This window comes from Cynoglossus semilaevis, chromosome 20 (genome assembly GCF_000523025.1).
Source record: "Cynoglossus semilaevis isolate Cse_v1.0 chromosome 20, Cse_v1.0, whole genome shotgun sequence".
In the NCBI taxonomy this organism is placed as follows: Eukaryota; Metazoa; Chordata; class Actinopteri; order Pleuronectiformes; family Cynoglossidae; genus Cynoglossus; species Cynoglossus semilaevis.
The window spans coordinates 3,892,234-3,910,402 of NC_024326.1; the positions used below are offsets into that span (position 1 = coordinate 3,892,234).

Consider the following 18,169-nt stretch of genomic DNA (forward strand, 5'->3'; position numbering starts at 1 on the left):
GCCTTCCACTCTGTGAAGGTCCTGGGTCTGTTTTTTTTTTTTTTACATTCCCCACTTAGCCACAAGAAGAACCCTCCATAGGAAATGTATTCCATTGATCAAACCTACTGTCCCGTACCACACACAATAAGTGCTTAGAAGATGAACGACACAATTATTTATCACACACTTTAAACTGATTCATTTTAGGAAGTTGCTTTTTTGTAAGAAGTTATTCTGCATGAGAGAAAAAAAACATCCCCTGATGTAAGACTGGAGTTTGATTTACTGACCAAACAAACACACAAGGAACTCTGGGTAAATAAAAGAGCAGATTAGGCAGATTTTGTTCCTCTTTTCACAAGAAAGCAAACAGGTCAACGTCGGCCAGATTTATGGTATTTCAATAACTTGGAGATATTACCCACAACACAAAAGCACATAAGGCATTAAATAAATTAATTCATAAATAAAAAACATTAAAATGCTTTGGTCAAAAATAATGAAGTAAATGAAACCAACTCAATAAAGTGCTTTAGAAACAAAAACAAACAAGTATTGTATTTGCGGCTGTGTGGGAGGAATAATGGATTACAGTTGTTTGGTTTTTTTGGGGTTTTTTTGTATATGCACAGGAGCTTGTGTTATATGTTAAAGTTCACATGAAAACAAGGCAATGACTCAAGTTATTCCTCCTGGATTCATTTGTTTTACCATTAAAGGCAGGGAAAAAACACACAGACTTTTTTGTTGTCTTTATGCTACTCTAGTCTTAAAATGACTCGTCTCTGTTGCTCTGCTCCGACCTCCACGGTGAAAGAAAGCCTACGCTGTGGAGAACCAAGCCATTCCACACTGACTTCATGTACAGTATTTAAATAACACATGAGCGGATTTATACACCTATACACTGACGACCGTGCAGTGTGAGCTTTATCATTGTCACCCTTCTCGTAAAGAGCTAGAAACACTAGGGAAATGGTTGCTTTACACTGGCGACTTATTTTGGATAAATGAGAAATGAGGAAAGGGTTACTGCACAACGTCCTACAGGGGTGGTCTGACCTCACAGTTTTCTACTTCTATAGGAAAACCTCTATGAAAACAAGCAGAGGGAATCCAAATGTCTGGGTACTTAACTGTTCTATGCGCCTAACTGTTCAGGAGGGAGCACACCATGCAGGGACTGAGGTGCCGATTGTAAAAAGACCGAAGGGAAAGTTTGTCAGGGTTTGGAGCTGAGGCTGAGGGATGTCATATAACAGGTTTTATATGGTTTAAAGTATACCTTTATAGGGTCAATGTTTGTTAAAGAATGCTTTTGAGTTTGTATGTGTTTAGATTGTTGGTTTTCTTTCCTAAGTTTTCCACCCGCTGTTTCACATCTCACATCCTGTGAGCTGGCAGAACCGACTGGACCGCCTTTCTTCGAGAGAGCTTAGACCTGAGGAGAGATGTCAAATATATCATTTAACTAGTTTAAACAATACACAGACAAATATATACATATATATTATAACAGGGTGTGTTTGCTAACGGTGAGTGGGGATGGAGAATGAGTGTTTCTCTTAATCCTCTTCTTGGCCACTTGAGGGCGGCAGATATTTACTACACTGTTCGGTTTAGTTCCTAACCGTTGGCAGTGATAGGTTTCTGCCATTTTGGTTCCTTGGGTAAAAATCAAGAAGACTTTTTTATATGATATATCACTGACATTTATATGGATAATGGTCTAAACTTTACAGGGTTAGGAAAATAACAACCACTGCTTAAGTGTTTATACTTTTAGCACATATAAAACTAATTTCTAATGAATGTCATAAAATTAGTTCCAAAGTCCAGGTCAAAGTTACTGGAAAGATTGAACTTTCTTGTGGCATCAAGTCTGTGTCTGAACCACTAGGGGAAGAAAAAGGACTAGTCATGTCTGACTGAGAATGAAGAACATTAACATTAGTCCAAGGATCAGTTCTAAAGTTCAAATGGAGTCAAGACTCTTGGACTCAGGTATTACAACACTGCTAGTGTAGTTTTAACACCCTTAACTGTAAAAGAAATGATAACACTTTAAATGACAAAAAACTGTGTGTGCATATATATGTATATATATGTATATTGTGTCTTTCACGTGGTTGTCTGGACGTTGCTGCAATCATTTACATAGAAAGGTCGGTTTCAGATTCTGTCTTAAAACGTGTTTTTTTATTTCTTCTCCACTTACCTGATGGTTCCTGCCAACAGAGGGTTAAAAGCATACAGCCAGTCATGCATCTCTTTGTCGTTGGTGGCCTGCAGCAGTATCCCTCGATGCTCAGTGCACACAGCAAATGTGTTGGGAGTCTGGAGATATTCAACAAACTGAGGTTACTTCAGTTTCACTGTGATAATGAGTGTCTCTTTTTTATCAATAAATCCGTTTCAGAATCCTTCATACCCTCAGTAGAGTTTGTTTGTCCTCGCTGTATTCCACCTTTGCAGAGGACAGGTTGATGACAGCCCTCTCCACACTGTCCCTCTCACTACGGTACAGGTAGACGTAGGGCCTACGCACCACCACGTAACGCTTCACCCAGCCACTGGTGTGTGGCTCCAGGAAGTGCAAGTAGCCTTTCTTTGATACAATGGGGCTATTTATTGACAGGACAGAATGTGGTTAAAGCCTAAGCTCAGCCATTGTGTTGTAAGAGTTCCCAGAATTAACCACAGTATGTCTTCACTGACCTGACACGGATCTCCTGTATGTCAGGAACAAAGCTGTATCCTCTGAGGGCCTTCCTTCTGTCCACAGGACTGAATGGGTCCAGATCTGGAGTGGACGCTCCTGAACTTGGTTCAGTGTGCCTTAAAAAAATTATAATTTTATATATTTGGACCTTTTAAAACCACAAATGAAAAGCATTCATTCTAACATAAAGTCATAGACCATATTTAAAAAATAAGAATAGAAATCCCAAAACTAATCAACAGTCAGCATTAAGGTCAAAACATGTTCAAGATTTCCAAAACATATTACATGGTTCACTAAGAACAAACCCAGTTGTTTTAACTGTCCTGACTAATAACACAGTAACAAACCTGAAGTCAAAGTGTCCCTCGATCAGTGAAGGGCAGGTGGAGGAGGGGGTGAGTGTGCTGAGTCCTGACGAACACGATTCTCTCATCAAAGATGCAGACATCTCAGAGAGCTAGAACACACACACACATACGTACATACACACACCAAAGAGACCAAAGAGACACAGACAAATCATACCAGCAAACATTTTTGCACAAACAACACAGACATGGAAATAAAAAACAAAGTCTGTCACAGAAATGTTCATCTTATATCAATGCTGTGTAAAAACCAGCTGAGTTCTACTGCAGCACAAGCACTCAGAGCCCCTCGTTGATTTGCATGTTAGAAAACGCACAGGGGTGACCTCAGTGAGAAGAGAATAAGGACTGGTGTCAGTGGAGAATCATGGGCAAATTTAAAATATTGTTGTTTTTATCTCTGACTTGGTGGTTATGAAAAAATCAAAAATCTTGGTTCAAAAGAACATGTGAAATAAATTTAGTTTGAAAATAAGCAAAATGTTAGAAAAAAAATGTGTTAATAAGGATAGAGAGACTGGATGAAGCACAGAACCTAAAGATTCTGTAGCAGCAGATAATGCTGTGTATGGAAGAACTACAGGGCCGGGCCAGGTTACAGGGCCTAGACTGGGGCTCACCTTGCTCTCACTGGCACTGCTGCTCACCTGGCTGTACTCCCTATTGAAGGTGTGCATCAGCAGACGCAAGCACTGAAAACAGAGAGGATAATTTGTTTTAATTTTTTTCAAGCGATCTTGGACAGTTAAATCAAACAGATCATGTATGACAAATGTTTAGTCACCTTGGCAGCCAGCTCCCGCTGCCTCTGGTTGGGGCTCTCGGGGGCCGGGCTGCTGCTCGGACTCGGGCTCAGGACTGGACTCTTTGCGAAGTCGCTGAGGTCACTGCTCTTGTAAAGAGCTTCCTGTCCAGCCTGCAGAGTGGCCTCCAGCTTCTCCCTCAGCAGCAGGTAGTGCCTGGTCTTCTCCACCTGGAATAAGTACAGACAAGTTTGAGCTTGTGTATGGTGGAATTATTTCTACTACTACTACAGCTAAAAATCTTTGTATATGGTTCTACAAATTAATCATTTTTATCATCCAAGGTCATTTTTTCTACTAATCTACCTCCTGCAGTAAGCTGAGTTTCTCCAGCTCCCACTGGTGGTCAAGAATGAGACTGTCACTGCGAGGTCTCCATCCGGCCAGATTCTCCTCTCCACGGACGTAGGCCACCGAAGTGTCCAGCACACGCCTGCGGCGGCGTTGCATTCCTGACAAATAAAGACAAAATGTTTTCATTTTAAAACGCTCTGGATGCGTATTTTCACTGTGAGATGGTTTTCATCTCACCTGGGCTTCCGTTGTCAGCGACGTGACTCAGAGTGATTTCATAAACTCCAGTGACACGGTTACTGAAACGAAGAGATGGAATGTGTCAAAAAATGAAATTAAAAGAACAGAGAAATGAAAAGAAAATGATTGTATTTCTGGATCCAGTTTGTATAAATCCGTACCTCTCAGATGGGCGCAGGCAACCAGTGCTGAAGAGGTTTCTGATGGAGCGGGAGGCCGGCAGCTTGGTGTCCCGAGAATAAAACACCATGCAGAAATCTTTGGTGATCACTGTTGGTTGTGTGCAGTTCTCCATCTGCATCAAGACGTCATAACAACACAATCAGAAGGTATCCTCCGTGAACATGGATTGAAAACATATTTATTAAATACAAAGCAATCGAAATGCTATGTCATGTATTTTTTATTACCTCCAAATAAGCAGAGAGGGTGATGTAGATCTTCTCCCCGTAGGGAGTGACCCTGTTCAGCAGCAGAGAGTTGTGCATGGAACTGTCCCACGCTGCCTCAAATCGGTAGAATGTTCTGGGAGAAGAGATACATTGTATCATGTCTCTGAGGCCCAGAGTATTATAAAAATAAAAGCCAAATCTATGAAGCGAATGAAAATCATAAAAAGAAAATATTGGGGGGAAAAATTATAAATATATATATATAAATATTAGCCTTTGTACCTATGATCTACTCCCAGGGAGACGCTGCCATAAATGTAGAAGAAAAGGAACGGGAGTTAGAGAAATGTTAGAAATCTCTTGTCTGCAGCTGCTTAATGTTTAACATCAGCAAATACATCAATGTGAGTGTATTTTTACATACAATAAAGGAAAACATGCATATGAATGAATGCGCTATCAGAAATATAAACGACGGACTCAAACCCACAACCCACATGACACATGACAGACAAACTTTTACTTCCAAATTCTTACTTGTCGTCATGTTTAGGCCAGAAATATCCAGCGGTCAGGATGTTGAGGGAGAGGATGTTGGGGTCTATGATGGTCTCATCAGACTCGGGTGTGTTTCGAATGCGACCTACAGTCCAATAAATCACAATTAATCAAATTGGTGATTTAATTAAATGGCGTGTGTATATTTCTGTTCTTCGTTTTTGTCGTTCCTCACCAATGACCAGCTCCTTCACTTCTTTCCACTCAATGTCATTTCCAGTTTCGTGAGCGATGGTGACTGTGATTCTCCTCTGGATTCCCTGTGGAGAAGGTAAAGACAAGACAGTTTCATATTGCAGTCTAAGCATGGGAGAAAAAAAGTAACGCATTTCTATAATAAATGGATAAATGTTATGAAATGAAAAAAAAATCTAGTGCTCAATAGTTAGCCCAAAAGCTAAATGTGAAACGATTTGTCAACGATAGATGTTAATCTGTAGGTCCTGACCAAAGGTTTGGGGAACAATAACACATATAGGAAACCATGGTGGTAATGATAGTGATGGTTCCAACCTGATGTAAGAGGAATGTTCCATGACAAGGCATCCCACCTCTGTGGTCAACAACAGCAGGTATGTAGCTGCAGACAATGAAGGAAAAAAGAATTATATCCTGAATTTTATCAGGGCCGTACAGCACGTGAGGAAGGCAGAGGTGTTTCTTTACAACTCACTCTCCATTGGCCTCCAGCTCACAGATTTCAAAGAAGACCATGAGGTCATATTTGGCGTGACAGGGTCCAGCAGTAGAGCGAGTCAGAGTGTTGAGCTTTGTGGCTGGCACTGAAGAATGACGAGACAGAGCAGATTAATGTGTGACAAGGATGACCGGTGCACACCAGTCTGAACTGAACATCACTGAGTCAAAAACAAGTCTCTGGCTTTGGCTTTAACCTTTGCCAGACAGGGGAATAACACAGCTGTCTCTTCAGAACACAAAACATGACATTTTATTTAAAAATATATAAACTGTTATTTAAGCTACACTGTGAATACAGCCAAATGATATTAAACTAACCTTAAGTATAATTTCAAACCAGTATTAGAGTTTTACACAGATGGAGCAGGGACTTAATACTACAGGATTTATATGGTATTACAGTATTTTGCTGTTACTATTAAGTTTTTCAAATAATAAACAAGACTCATATACTCATCTTTATATATTTAGACCATGTGCTCAATATAATACCAACAATTTTACACCCCCTACAGTACTTATGTGAACCCCTAGGGGTCGCAGACCTCCTCTTACAGACCTTTGGTCGAGGTTATTATACCTTTATGATAAGCTAATCAGATATTTTCTCTGCGTATTATCTCCATTGATTCTGTTCCATTTGGTTTATCAGCAGCAGATAACAATGGCACAGATAACAAAGGGTAAAAATAGAACTCAAGTTCAAGACTCTTTGTGCAATGAAACCCATAGATCCTGGATTCATACAAACTGCACACCTGGTTTGGATAGAGGCATCACCCTAGGGAACTGTCTCCTGGAAGGTCTGAGAGGACTGTGGAGAATAAGACCAGGAAATCAAAACAGGAGTTTCTTTCTCCAGGAAGACATTAGTTAACAATTAAATAAACAACAAACTCCTTCCTGACCTGATCAGGTCTTTGCAGAGTGGAGGGAAAGGCTGTTTCTGATAGTGACCAAACACCTCAAAGACAATGGGCTGAGTCTTTATGTACTCCACAAAGGACTTGGTCACCTCCACCGTGATCTGAAGAAGAAAGAATGACGTCACTCCTCTACATTCAACCAGTCTCTAAAGAATGAACTGAAAATAAAATAAAAATACTGTTGGCTAATGCAGAGGTCAGTGCTCACATTTTGTACGTGGTAGAAGCCCAGCGGAGGCCCCCTGCCTGTGTTCTTCAGCGGCTCGGTGGAGAACGCTTCATCATGTCGGTGGATGAAACTGGAAGAAAACATGGCTCATTAGCATATCTGTATATTCAGGAGTTTATTATTTCATTATATTAATGAATACAGGCCACATGTGATATTAGTAATGCTGTTATTCTGGTTCAACCATCTAGTGTGTGGATGCAGGTGTTAACATTCACTCACTTGAACTGGCAGAAGATGTCAGCATATTCTGCTGAGATGCTGGAGGCCTGCAGGACAGTGACTCTGAAGGTGAAGGTGCTGCCAATCTTCAGGTGTGACAGAGCCTTTTCTGGAGAGAGATCCAGAGGAAGATCCAGACCAAGAACTGAACTCTTGGTCGGGGTGCTCGGAGCGTCCACAGTGGCTACAGTATTTAGAGAAAAAAAAAGGAGAATTAATCCTATTGATGAAGCCATCTGACAAACCTCTAGATCTGTGCGTCTGTCAACACATACATGTCTCACCTTCGCACGTGTTGTTGTTGACTTCATCCACAGAGATCCCCATCTCAGCATTTTGTCCTTCTCCCTCCACAATTCTCAGCTCCTCCTGGGAAGTGTTGGAGTGTGACAGAGTGCCAGGGCACGACTCAGTCTGGAACTAAGGAATGAAATTAAAAAATAAACGTTATAGCAATTTTATTGCCGTTATTACAGAATTATCACACCCTCAGAAAAGCAGGTCCCACTACCTTTTCAAAATGTTTATCTTCAAAGGAGATTTTAGCAGTTCCTGACTGCCTCACACCAGAGCCATAATCAGGAGCCTCCTCATCGGCTGAAGAAACACAGAAGCAACAGAGTGTGTCCAGAGTTAGTGACCAATGAGTCATATCTTGGAAGTACAGCTTCAAGGTTTTTCATCCTGGATGCTTGTACCTGAGATGGCCTGGACAGCTACTCTGAGGAAACCTTTCACCTCGCCTTTCTCACTCACGATGGCCACGCGATGCACCAGGGGCACTGGATAGAGCAGGTTACTCAGGTACACAAACGCCCTGGGGACAGGAACAAGAAATGAAGGTTTGTTAGAGAATGGATGGGGAAAAAAAAGGAAGTGTGTGTGCGTGTGTGTGTGGTGGTTATTTTATTGACAGCTGACCTTCCAACAAGACGGAACCAAGGAAAGCGGTCGTAGAACGGGTCTCCTCCAGTCAGGGTGTGATCACAGTCCTCCACAGCACTGCTGGGAAGCTCTGCAGCACGGTCGTACATTTCCCTCATCAGGTCCAGCCTCTGCCTGCAGGGGGAAGACAGAAGTAAACGGTATGATGTCAGACTTATGAATAAAGATGACTGCAGGATAAGAAAGAAAGCAGGATTTGTTATTGCTTTATTTACACTTGTGCTAAATTCTGACTTGTGCATTCATCTGTGTGAATTTAGATTTGAATTGAAGAAGGAAACCAGCTTTATGCTTTTACCTGAGTTTCTCCAGAGTCCAGTAGTGTGTGGCTCCATTTTTCTGATCTTGCACTTCAACAGCGACAATAGTTTGAGGGAAAGGCCGCCTTTCTCTCTCGTGAGCCACGCAGGGGGGCAACAGGTCAGGAGGCAGCGGAGAATAAAGAGTGTCCGTCAGGAGGACAAACTGGAACTGCACCTGAGGACAACACAAGGCAGAAAATCATGTCAACACATCAACATATAATTATATTTTTTTAATCAAGACTGTGCTTCTAGTTCAATGTTTTCCATGTCCCACCTTCTTCTTTAGCTCCACACTGATAGCATTAGCCTCTTTCAGGAAAATGGCATTGCCCCAAAGCAGATCTCTGAGGGACGTGAACTGGTAAAACCGCCACTTTCTGAAAGCCCACAGAGCCAGCTCCGTCTCACGCATCGTCCACGGCACTAAAGGCATAAAAAAAAAAGATTTCAGAATTACAGGTGATCTTAATAGAAGCGGACTCTGTATATGTCAGAGAGAGTAAAGAGCGGCAGTGACACCTTCTTCTTCGGGCTCCTCCTCTTCCTCAGGTGACTCCAGGCACCGGGAGTCCACTTGTTTCTGAAGAGCCTCCAGTTTACTCTCATAGTCCTAAAGGTCATGTGAAGAAAAAAAATATTTAACAGGAAATATTCGCATAGGCAATACTACAGTAGCTGATCCTCACCAATCGTTGCTGTTCCAGAAGGATACTGGCTTCTTCTCTTTCTTTACGATACTGGTCCTCCAGTTCCTGAAGCCTGAAAGAAAATATACATTATATTTATATTAAATTGGGCCCAGTATCATGCATAATCTTACTTTGATAATAGGCCTTCAATACTAAGCTATTCAGATAACTCCCTGATTTATTTATAATAACTGATCACCTCTGCTCCATCTCCACTTTCATATCAATGCCCTGTTTCTCCAGCAGCTCTCTCTGAGCAAAGGCCCAGTCCACGGGCTCCACAGGGGTCTCAGCACATGGCGTCCTCTCTCTCTCCAGACGAGCCTGCTCGGGGTCGTTGAAGCGAAACACGTGGCTCTTACCCATAATGATGCGGTTCCCTTGAAAAAGTAGGGAAAAATATGTTGAAGGCTCTTCTGGATAATGAGGTAAGTTACTAACAAAGAAAATCTAAAGATGGTGTTATTAAAATAAATTTCTTCTGACCTGGTTAATTTGGACCTAAACTACTTTTGTTAAAATCACAAATACCTGATCGTAGAATAATGGGTGAAGTCACCAGCTTCCCGTTGACATAGGTCTCTGACCCCTCACACGGCTCGAGGACAACACACCCTAAAATGAAATATGAATGACCAATCACAATATAAAAGACAGATGAGGTGTTTGACATCACAGTGTCCAACTATCATATAAACAGTGAGAAGCACGGATTCATTTACCTTCTCCCTGAGGACCCACAGTGCTGCTGAATGTGCAGTGTTCGTCTTTAATGAAATGTCCACTGAGAACAATGTCTTGTCGAGTCTTGGCATTCTCTCGGCCAACCCTGCAGGAAGATGATGTCATCAGAATGAGACAAATATCGTAAAAGACACCACATCCGTCTGCGCTTGGAAAGAGGTTTGTTCTTACTTGGTGATGCCGTCTTTGATGTAATAGAGCAGACACTCAGACATCAGCGGATCCTCGTTCAGGTTGACCAGATGTGGAGTCTGAGTAGTGAGTAAATGTCATTTATATTGAATGTGTTTTTTGAATGAGAATCAAAAAATAAAAGTAATGAACAATAACGGTACCTTCTTAGGTGAGAAGACACCCACAGTGCCTCCATCTTCCCTCATAGCAACGCCCAGCTCGGCCAGCAGAGCCTCTCTGCAGAGACACATTTAGAGAACGTTGTTAGGTGAGATTCAATGTGCAAATAAATAGCTGAAGCCAGCAGGCTTTCATGAACCTAAGATGCATCCAAAATCCATCCATAATGTTTTAGAAAGTTAATGGAATGGATCCCTGAACCAGGTTTGAGGAGAGGATGAGACTAAAAAGAAACTGCACGACTTAGAGAGGTCATTTCAAGGTTTCCTGGACATATTTGGTTTCAGTCTCCTCAGGCCTCCTCGCAGTGCGTCGCTGTTTTCAACTGCATGACTATTTATACTTCAGCTCATGATGCTGAAAATAACAACTCAACAGAAAATCTATGCCTTTGGGTGCTGGTAAATCTAATCTAAAGTAAATAGGTTTACCACTAAGAGGATTATAATAATGTAGAAATAATATTCACAAACTACAAAGCTAACCTCTCCATGCGAATAGCTTCAGTTCGGCGCAGCTTCTCCTCCCAAGTTTCATTCAGCTCAGCAATGATTTTCTCAGTTTCCTGAAGGTGAAATAAGTTGTTTTCGTTATTAATTGTTTCTCTTCAACCTCTTTTGTACAGTATTCCCAGCTCTAACTCAAACTACGGATGCCTTACCTTGAGTCTCTCGATGGCCTCCTCACTGGCAGGGCTGAAGATTCGATCGTGGAGGTTGCTGATAGATGCGGCTCGACTGGACAGGGCGGACAGTGACGGTGACGGGCTCATACCTGTCATGGCGTTGGTCACTGTGGAGAGATCATCCCTTTGACTGGCAGTCTGGCGATCATTTACAAGGTTCTTGTAATCGCACATGTCTGCCAGGGAGAGGGGGGTTGGGGGATTGCATGGAATAGAGAAGGTGGGGTAAAAAAAGGTAGGAACGAAGGAAGGTAGTAGTGGGCAACAGGTAATTATGGAGGCACGGCAGGGATTGAGAGGAACACGCAGAAGAATGGAAAACAGAAAAAAAAAGGTCATTTGCTCAGCAAAGCTGTGGCAGGCAGAGAGAAAGCTTTAACAACTCAAGTAGGGGTCTTAAGACAAAGTTCACTCATCCATGTTTTTTGTTTTTTTTTAGGTCAGCCTCTGACAGTAAAGCTTCTGTCAGTGTAGGCCTCAAAGGCTGCAGCACTGAGTGACTGCACACAGAGAACCAGGATGTTACACCTGCTCTGCAGTTTTCTAAAATGGCCTTTCTTCCATGAGTTCAAATTCTTCAAGTGACTAAAGAGTTGAACTGTTACATTTTTAACATTCTGACCGTTTCACTCAAAAACTTAGGGAAACTAAATATTGCAAAAGGAGATGATAACTCCTGAGAGAGAGGCCATTTGGCCCAAGGTTAAATAAGGTTGCAATATGTCCTTGACATTTTTGTCAGTTTCTCTTTTGCAGCAGAGGAGAAAATGCCAGCTTGATATTAAATTGCTGCAGCTGCAAAGCTCAGGCTCGCTCGACTTATACACACATTTCAAACCGGAGATGACTGGATCGGTGCAGCGATACGCTGATCGGACAGAGGAGAGAGGACAGTGTGTGTGAGATGCAATGTCTTCTTTCACTAAGAGGAAAAAAAATCCTTCACAAAACCACTGTCCATGTTTGTTTAACAATGAAATCCTATGTTTTTTTATGCAATGCATTCAAGATTCAAAATTCCATCCTCGTGACACTCACTCTCTATGATGTCTCCCAGGCCCTGGGCGTACAGCAGATCCTTGAGACGAGCCACCTCCTCCTTCAGCTCACGCACCAGTCGGTTGTTGGGGTCCTCGTTGATCACAGCGTTGCAGCGAATCTGTTTGGCACGATCAGCGTACCTGGAGTAAAAGAGGTGACAGAGAGGACAACACAGGGTCACTGCAGCCTCGATTTGAGAAACTTTCAATGCTTTGAAACACCTAGTTGTACAAATGGGTTATAATAATAAACCGTTTTCCTCCCTTGATTTGCCTAAGTGGTAGGAATGCACCTTATATTATACCGTCTGCCATTAAAACCAACAGAAGTACTAAGTGGTGGGGGAGATAGGAGGAGACTCCAGATAATGAAAGTTAATGATCTCTATATAAAGGTATTCAAAAGTGTGGAGTACACGGTATTTCACAAAATTAAACTGCTGTTTATATTCTGCTTTTGCAGATCGTGAATGCAGAAATCCCCAAATATGGCCTTTACTACACTGTTGTAGTGATGAGGTGCGTGAACAGGGCAGGCAGTAGGAATAAAAACCAGAAAAAACATATATTTCCTAATAAATTTTTCTCACCGGAGCGTACTGAGGGTTTCATCATAGTTGATGTCAGCCGGGCTGAGGGCAGCCACCATTGCAGTGCGAGAGTTTCCTCCTGCAAACAAAACACTCTGAATTAATTTCAGCCCCAAATTAATTCATAGTAGTAGAAGTACAAGAAGTACTTAGTAGTGTTGCATACCCAAGTTCTCCCTTAGTAGCCACGTCAAGACTGAATCCCTGTACGGAATAAAACTTTCCACCTTTTTCTTTTTCTTATTCTAAAGTCAAAAACAAAATCTTAAGTAGAGGTACAGAAAAAAAGAACACTTAATGTTCACGGTTGTCATATTTGATGTTTTTTTTACCTTGTTTGGTACAGAGTCCTGACAAATGACAGAAAAAAACATGGTGTTATTTAACCATTAAAATTAATTAACATCAAACATCAACGTGTGAGAACGTACCACTTCAGCCAATGCAGAAATGACTTTGCCCAGTGTGGTTAAAGATTTGTTGATGTTTGCTCCTTCCTGTAAATACAAATCAAATGTAAAAAAAAAGGAAATTTCTCTGAAACCTTTTCCACAAACCTCACAATAATTACAGCAGCTTTCCCTCACCTTCAGTCTGGTTCCCTTAGCTCCAGTTGAGTCGGCTCTCTCGCTGCCGGCCAAATCCACCAGACTAATCTTACTGACCTGTGAAATGGAAGACAATATTTCAAAAATGAAAAACGTGCAATTTAATGACACCCACACAGAAGGAGTGTGGACATAAAAGCGAGAGAATTATCCGAAAGGCAACACCAAAGATTTGTAGATCAGGTGCAGAAGGTTTACAGGTAATCACAGGACACAGGTGAGTGTAATGACATTGATTGGACAGCAGACCCAAGGGGGGGGGGGGGGGGGGGGAGGGAGACAGACAGAGCTCACTGTACTGTGGTTAGATAAGTTAAGATCTATGTTCAAAATCTTCTAGACAGGAAGATGTGAAAGGACAGACAAGAGGTTAGGGTTAGTGTCAGACCTTTTCAGATGTGTTCTCTGTCTCCATGTCGTGTTTCTTCTGCGTGAAGATGATGTTGAAAACAGCGTGGGAGCGGCTGCTGGTCTCATTCATGTTAGTTGCAGCCACAGTCCTGTGAACATGGAACATTTCATGTTTTTAATATTGACTCACAGGTGTCTTTATCATTGCTAATTTCTCCAGTGATGCATCAGTGATGATAAATCAGGCCTGCACCACACATCTATAACCATCTGGTCATAGACCCTCTGTTATACATGATCACTTCACCTAGCTTTGTTCCCAGAGTCCATCAGGTCCTGGATGTCATTGTAGGATGTCACAGCCAGTTTGGATAAATCTTCAACGTAGGGTCCCATCAGGGGGTGTTCCCTGACCCGCAGGTTCCCTTTGTTTTTGGGGGTCAGCAGGTCACGCACACGCTCACAGTAAATCTCCATGTAACTGACCTGGAGAGGTCAGGCCACATAGTCACCACACTAAACCAGTACTATAAATACTATTTAGATATTATTTTATTCTTTCCAATACTATATATGTATACACATATATAATGCATTATACATAACAGAAAGGTTAAGTAAAGCCTTTGTATAATTATTGCAGAATCTGAATCATTTACCTCCACAGAGTAAGACTTGCTGTTATCATTATTGCTGTCATTGATTTTGGTGAAAAGGTCCTCACAGAGCTAAGAAACACAGAGTGGGTGTATGGTCACTTTCATGGTCATATTTTTTAAACCGCATTACTTTCACATAATGGTTTACCAGTCTTTACCAGAGGTATGATTCCTTGTTGGTCCTTCTCCTGTCGTCCCATCATGGTGTAGCTTTTACCCGCTCCCGTCTGGCCGTAAGCAAAAATGCAAACGTTGTAGCCTTCAAAGGCATGAAGTAGCATCTCTTCTCCGATGTCCTTGTACACTTGCATTTGCGACGCATAGTTGATGTCCTCGGGCTGCGGAAATGGTGGGAGAGGAGTGTGGACATGAACATGGATGAAGCTCAAAGAAACAAAATCAGGACACAGCATCATAAACACAGCTGCTGCTATAGGAGAAAATGTTCTTTAAGCCGTGACAGGATGTAGATATTTGTTGAAGGAGAGGAAACAGAAGGGATTGAACTCACTGTAGTGTGTGACCAGTAGGAATAGTCGAAGTTAAAGCTCTTGTTTTCCTTTGGTTGTTTGGGATTCAGGATCGCTGAAATGGAAATAGAGAAAAACAGAACATTACAAAAATGCATATATATATATTTATAAATATTTTACTATTTTTCAGTTGATTATTTTTGTTATTAAGAGCTTTATACATTTAATACATGGTAATATGTTAATGTATGTGTTAATGAAAAAATTAAAAATTAAAAAAAATAATCCAAGTGTCAGCCTTGACAACAATGGACAACAACTGAAGACAGGAGGTGGACAGACAGTGGGACAGACAATGTCCCTTTGTCTCTTGCTGCTGAGCTCAAATCAAATACAACAACATACGACACAAGTTCATAACTTTAAATGTTTTAAACGGACCAACATCCTTGTAGAAACGACAGGATGTACTGTATGTACAGCAGAATATGAAACATGACCTGGACGTTGCAAGTTAATCAACAGTGTCGCCTCCTACAGGCGAGTTAGTTCTTCTGCTGCAAAAAATGCACTCAGCCAAAAAAAATGGGACGGATTAAAGGAATGGGGCGGGGGACAAAAAGAGAGATTTGAGAACAGTGGCATTTGCTGAAATAGGCACAAACACATGCGCTTGCATCAGCTGACACTGTCAGGGTCCAACCACAACAATGGGGTCTCTTTGGTCTCTGTAGATGGTATGATGTGAGTGGTGGCTGAACCCTACACACACACACACACGCACACGCACACACCGTGACAGAAGCTTTTGTTTCTCCTCTATAACTGCCAAGCTGCTGCATGTCTCACTGCTTTTTCTCCTGTGCCAAGACTGACTAATGTGGCAAAGGTGGTTTCATATGGGTCACAGAGCCATAAAAACAAACCAGAAAGGCAATGAATTACAGAGCAGTTATCACTCATACAAAAAATTGCAACTGTTGCATAATGGTACAATAAACCTGATATAAATCACTATCAGTGCTACTATTTTTAGAATATCCTCAGACTATATAATTGCATAAATGAAAAAGATCATATTTAAATAGTATTATCAAAATTTAGGGAGGTATTTCTCTTTTTTTTCTCCTGATACATCCTGTATCAGTCAGTAGCAAAGCTTGTTCAATTGATCGATCATTTACTTTTCAGTTTTAAAAAAATTGCAAACAGTGAGTTCCTTAAAGAAATAAATGGTACTTTAATGACCGTACAGGTACTGGATCCATCCTGAATACATGTATGTACATGTAAGTGTTGGTGTTGCAGTACTGCAGTACAAACACCTGAAGTCATACTCACTTGTCGTGTTCCCTGACATCTGGATGATGCATTTACTGTCCTTCCCAATCTCTCTGGAGTTGAAGGGTCGAACCCTCACTGCCACCTTGACTGACGCCCCCGCCATGATGCAGGTGGGGTCGTGAGAGGGCGCTAGAGCTGGAGATCTGTGGCGGCACAAATGCACAACTACCTCCTGGAGTAGAAGCAGAGGATGAAAAACATTGGTTGGAATCATCACTTGTAGTCAGGTGCATTACATTTGTACTTTGTGGTACTTAATACTGCATGACAGTTTAGGTGTTGTTGTGATTGTTATTATAATTTTAAGGTACGCTGTGCAGAATATAGTGACATCTAGTGGAGGAATGACGTTGCGGTGGTTAAATAAACCTCACCTAAGGTTTCCTGTTGAGGCTTGAAAAATGCAATAGTCATCATTTAAACAACACAGGTAATTAATTCGCCTTTTATGGCCCCTTTAGAGAAAACCGTCAGCTGTGAGTAAAAACAACAAATTCAAACGTGAAAATCAGTTATAATAGAGCATAATTTCATTTATGTCTGATCCATTAATGACTTTGTGGATCTTTAAAACTGATGATTGGGTCTGATCAGACTGAACAGACAAATCAAAATAACAGCTTTACACCCTGATTTTGACCGAAATCACTAGGCAGAGATTTTGAGCTAAGAAAAAAACCCCATCAGCGTCATAACTGGACAGATAAAAACATCATCATCTAGATTCTATAATAAAATGGCTGCTTTTACTGCAGACATCATCCTCTCACCTCCTCTGACTGGAGCTGTGGGCCTGGTGGTCAAACTGTCTGCTTGGGTGGAATGAGGCCCATGTTAAACCAAGTAAAGCCTTGGCAGATGATGTTGTTGTTTTTGGTCATTTAGAAATACTATTATTCTGGTATCTTTTTTGACTTCGTGTTGATTTGTTTTGTTTTTAGACAGAGACGCATTTTGTTCAAAGCAGCGCTGTGCGCAACCAGCAGCATCCCCATCTCCTGAACAACGTTTGACATCTAACATATATTCTGTGTGAATGCATTCAGGACTGCGATTTACTGGTGAAGCGATCGTTCATTTTGTGTTTTTCTTATATATTTATTTTATCCTGTGCGTAAATACAGCCTCCATCTTGCCTCCTATGCCGCACCTCAGAGACAGGCCGCGTAAACACAAACCGCACAGACACTGGATCATCCAGCGCTGCGTCAGAAACGAGGTCAGCTCACGTTATTGTTGTTTAGATTTAAAATGTTCAGCTCAAAGGCGAGTTTCACTCCCGAGGAGTGGTCGTAGTATTATTTCTAAAGATGGAGACAGTCAGTGCCATGAACGGAATTTTACGCATACGCTGTCCTCATTCTAGGCGTGACATATGCTGAACCATTAAAAAAAACCCATCTCAGGTCATCTTACCTCAGTGACTCAGACTGGACCACAGCACAAGATGAATCCTCTGCCCATTCAAAACAGCGCCAGGAGGATGCTCCTGTACCGCCGTCGCCTACTCCTGTGATCTCCTCAGCTGTTTGTGTTTGTGCTCGAGTCCGGTCTACAGCATCGCTCCTCTCAGCGCATCCTAAAAAGGACAATCCGCCGTGTGGAGAGCCCTCAGCATCAGCATCAGCATCAGCATCAGCATCAGCATCAGCATCAGCATCAGCATCAGCATCAGCATCAGCATCAGCATCAGCATCAGCATCAGCATCAGCATCAGCATCAGCATCAGCATCAGCATCAGCATCAGCATCAGCATCAGCATCAGCATCAGCATCAGCATCAGCATCAGCATCAGCATCAGCATCAGCATCAGCATCAGCATCAGCATCAGCATCAGCATCAGCATCAGCATCAGCATCAGCATCAGCATCAGCATCAGCATCAGCATCAGCATCAGCATCAGCATCAGCATCAGCATCAGCATCAGCATCAGCATCAGCATCA

At 41.9% G+C, this 18,169-nt stretch overlaps 1 protein-coding gene across 10 annotated transcripts; it reads right to left on the reverse strand.

Annotated features, from left to right (window-relative positions):
• Nucleotides 1–30: 30 nt before the first annotated feature.
• Nucleotides 31–17,854, reverse strand: kif1ab (kinesin family member 1Ab). 10 transcript variants are annotated; one of them, XM_025066030.1, is made up of 49 exons: nucleotides 17,642–17,854; nucleotides 16,223–16,397; nucleotides 14,920–14,993; nucleotides 14,567–14,746; nucleotides 14,409–14,477; nucleotides 14,057–14,235; nucleotides 13,787–13,898; nucleotides 13,378–13,455; nucleotides 13,222–13,287; nucleotides 13,123–13,140; nucleotides 12,957–13,035; nucleotides 12,791–12,869; nucleotides 12,199–12,341; nucleotides 11,990–12,028; nucleotides 11,137–11,267; nucleotides 10,961–11,040; nucleotides 10,457–10,532; nucleotides 10,293–10,372; nucleotides 10,100–10,206; nucleotides 9,909–9,992; nucleotides 9,577–9,757; nucleotides 9,375–9,447; nucleotides 9,208–9,298; nucleotides 8,963–9,111; nucleotides 8,682–8,860; nucleotides 8,360–8,497; nucleotides 8,137–8,255; nucleotides 7,950–8,035; nucleotides 7,723–7,858; nucleotides 7,439–7,622; nucleotides 7,196–7,286; nucleotides 6,970–7,088; nucleotides 6,820–6,875; nucleotides 6,036–6,144; nucleotides 5,876–5,942; nucleotides 5,538–5,622; nucleotides 5,342–5,447; nucleotides 5,087–5,110; nucleotides 4,823–4,937; nucleotides 4,574–4,707; nucleotides 4,410–4,471; nucleotides 4,185–4,330; nucleotides 3,860–4,048; nucleotides 3,696–3,767; nucleotides 3,055–3,164; nucleotides 2,701–2,820; nucleotides 2,414–2,606; nucleotides 2,201–2,319; nucleotides 31–1,423 (listed from the first exon to the last, which is right to left on the reverse strand). In XM_025066030.1, exons 2-49 carry the CDS (start codon nucleotides 16,326–16,328, stop codon nucleotides 1,366–1,368), a joined length of 5,091 nt encoding a protein of 1,696 aa, XP_024921798.1. In that variant the 5' UTR covers nucleotides 16,329–16,397; nucleotides 17,642–17,854; the 3' UTR covers nucleotides 31–1,365. The 10 variants fall into 10 exon arrangements, with proteins under 10 accessions (XP_024921798.1, XP_008332220.1, XP_016897990.1 ...); XM_008333998.2 differs by having other exon boundaries at nucleotides 7,714–7,858; XM_017042501.1 differs by having other exon boundaries at nucleotides 7,714–7,858; nucleotides 11,990–12,082.
• Nucleotides 17,855–18,169: the final 315 nt, after the last annotated feature.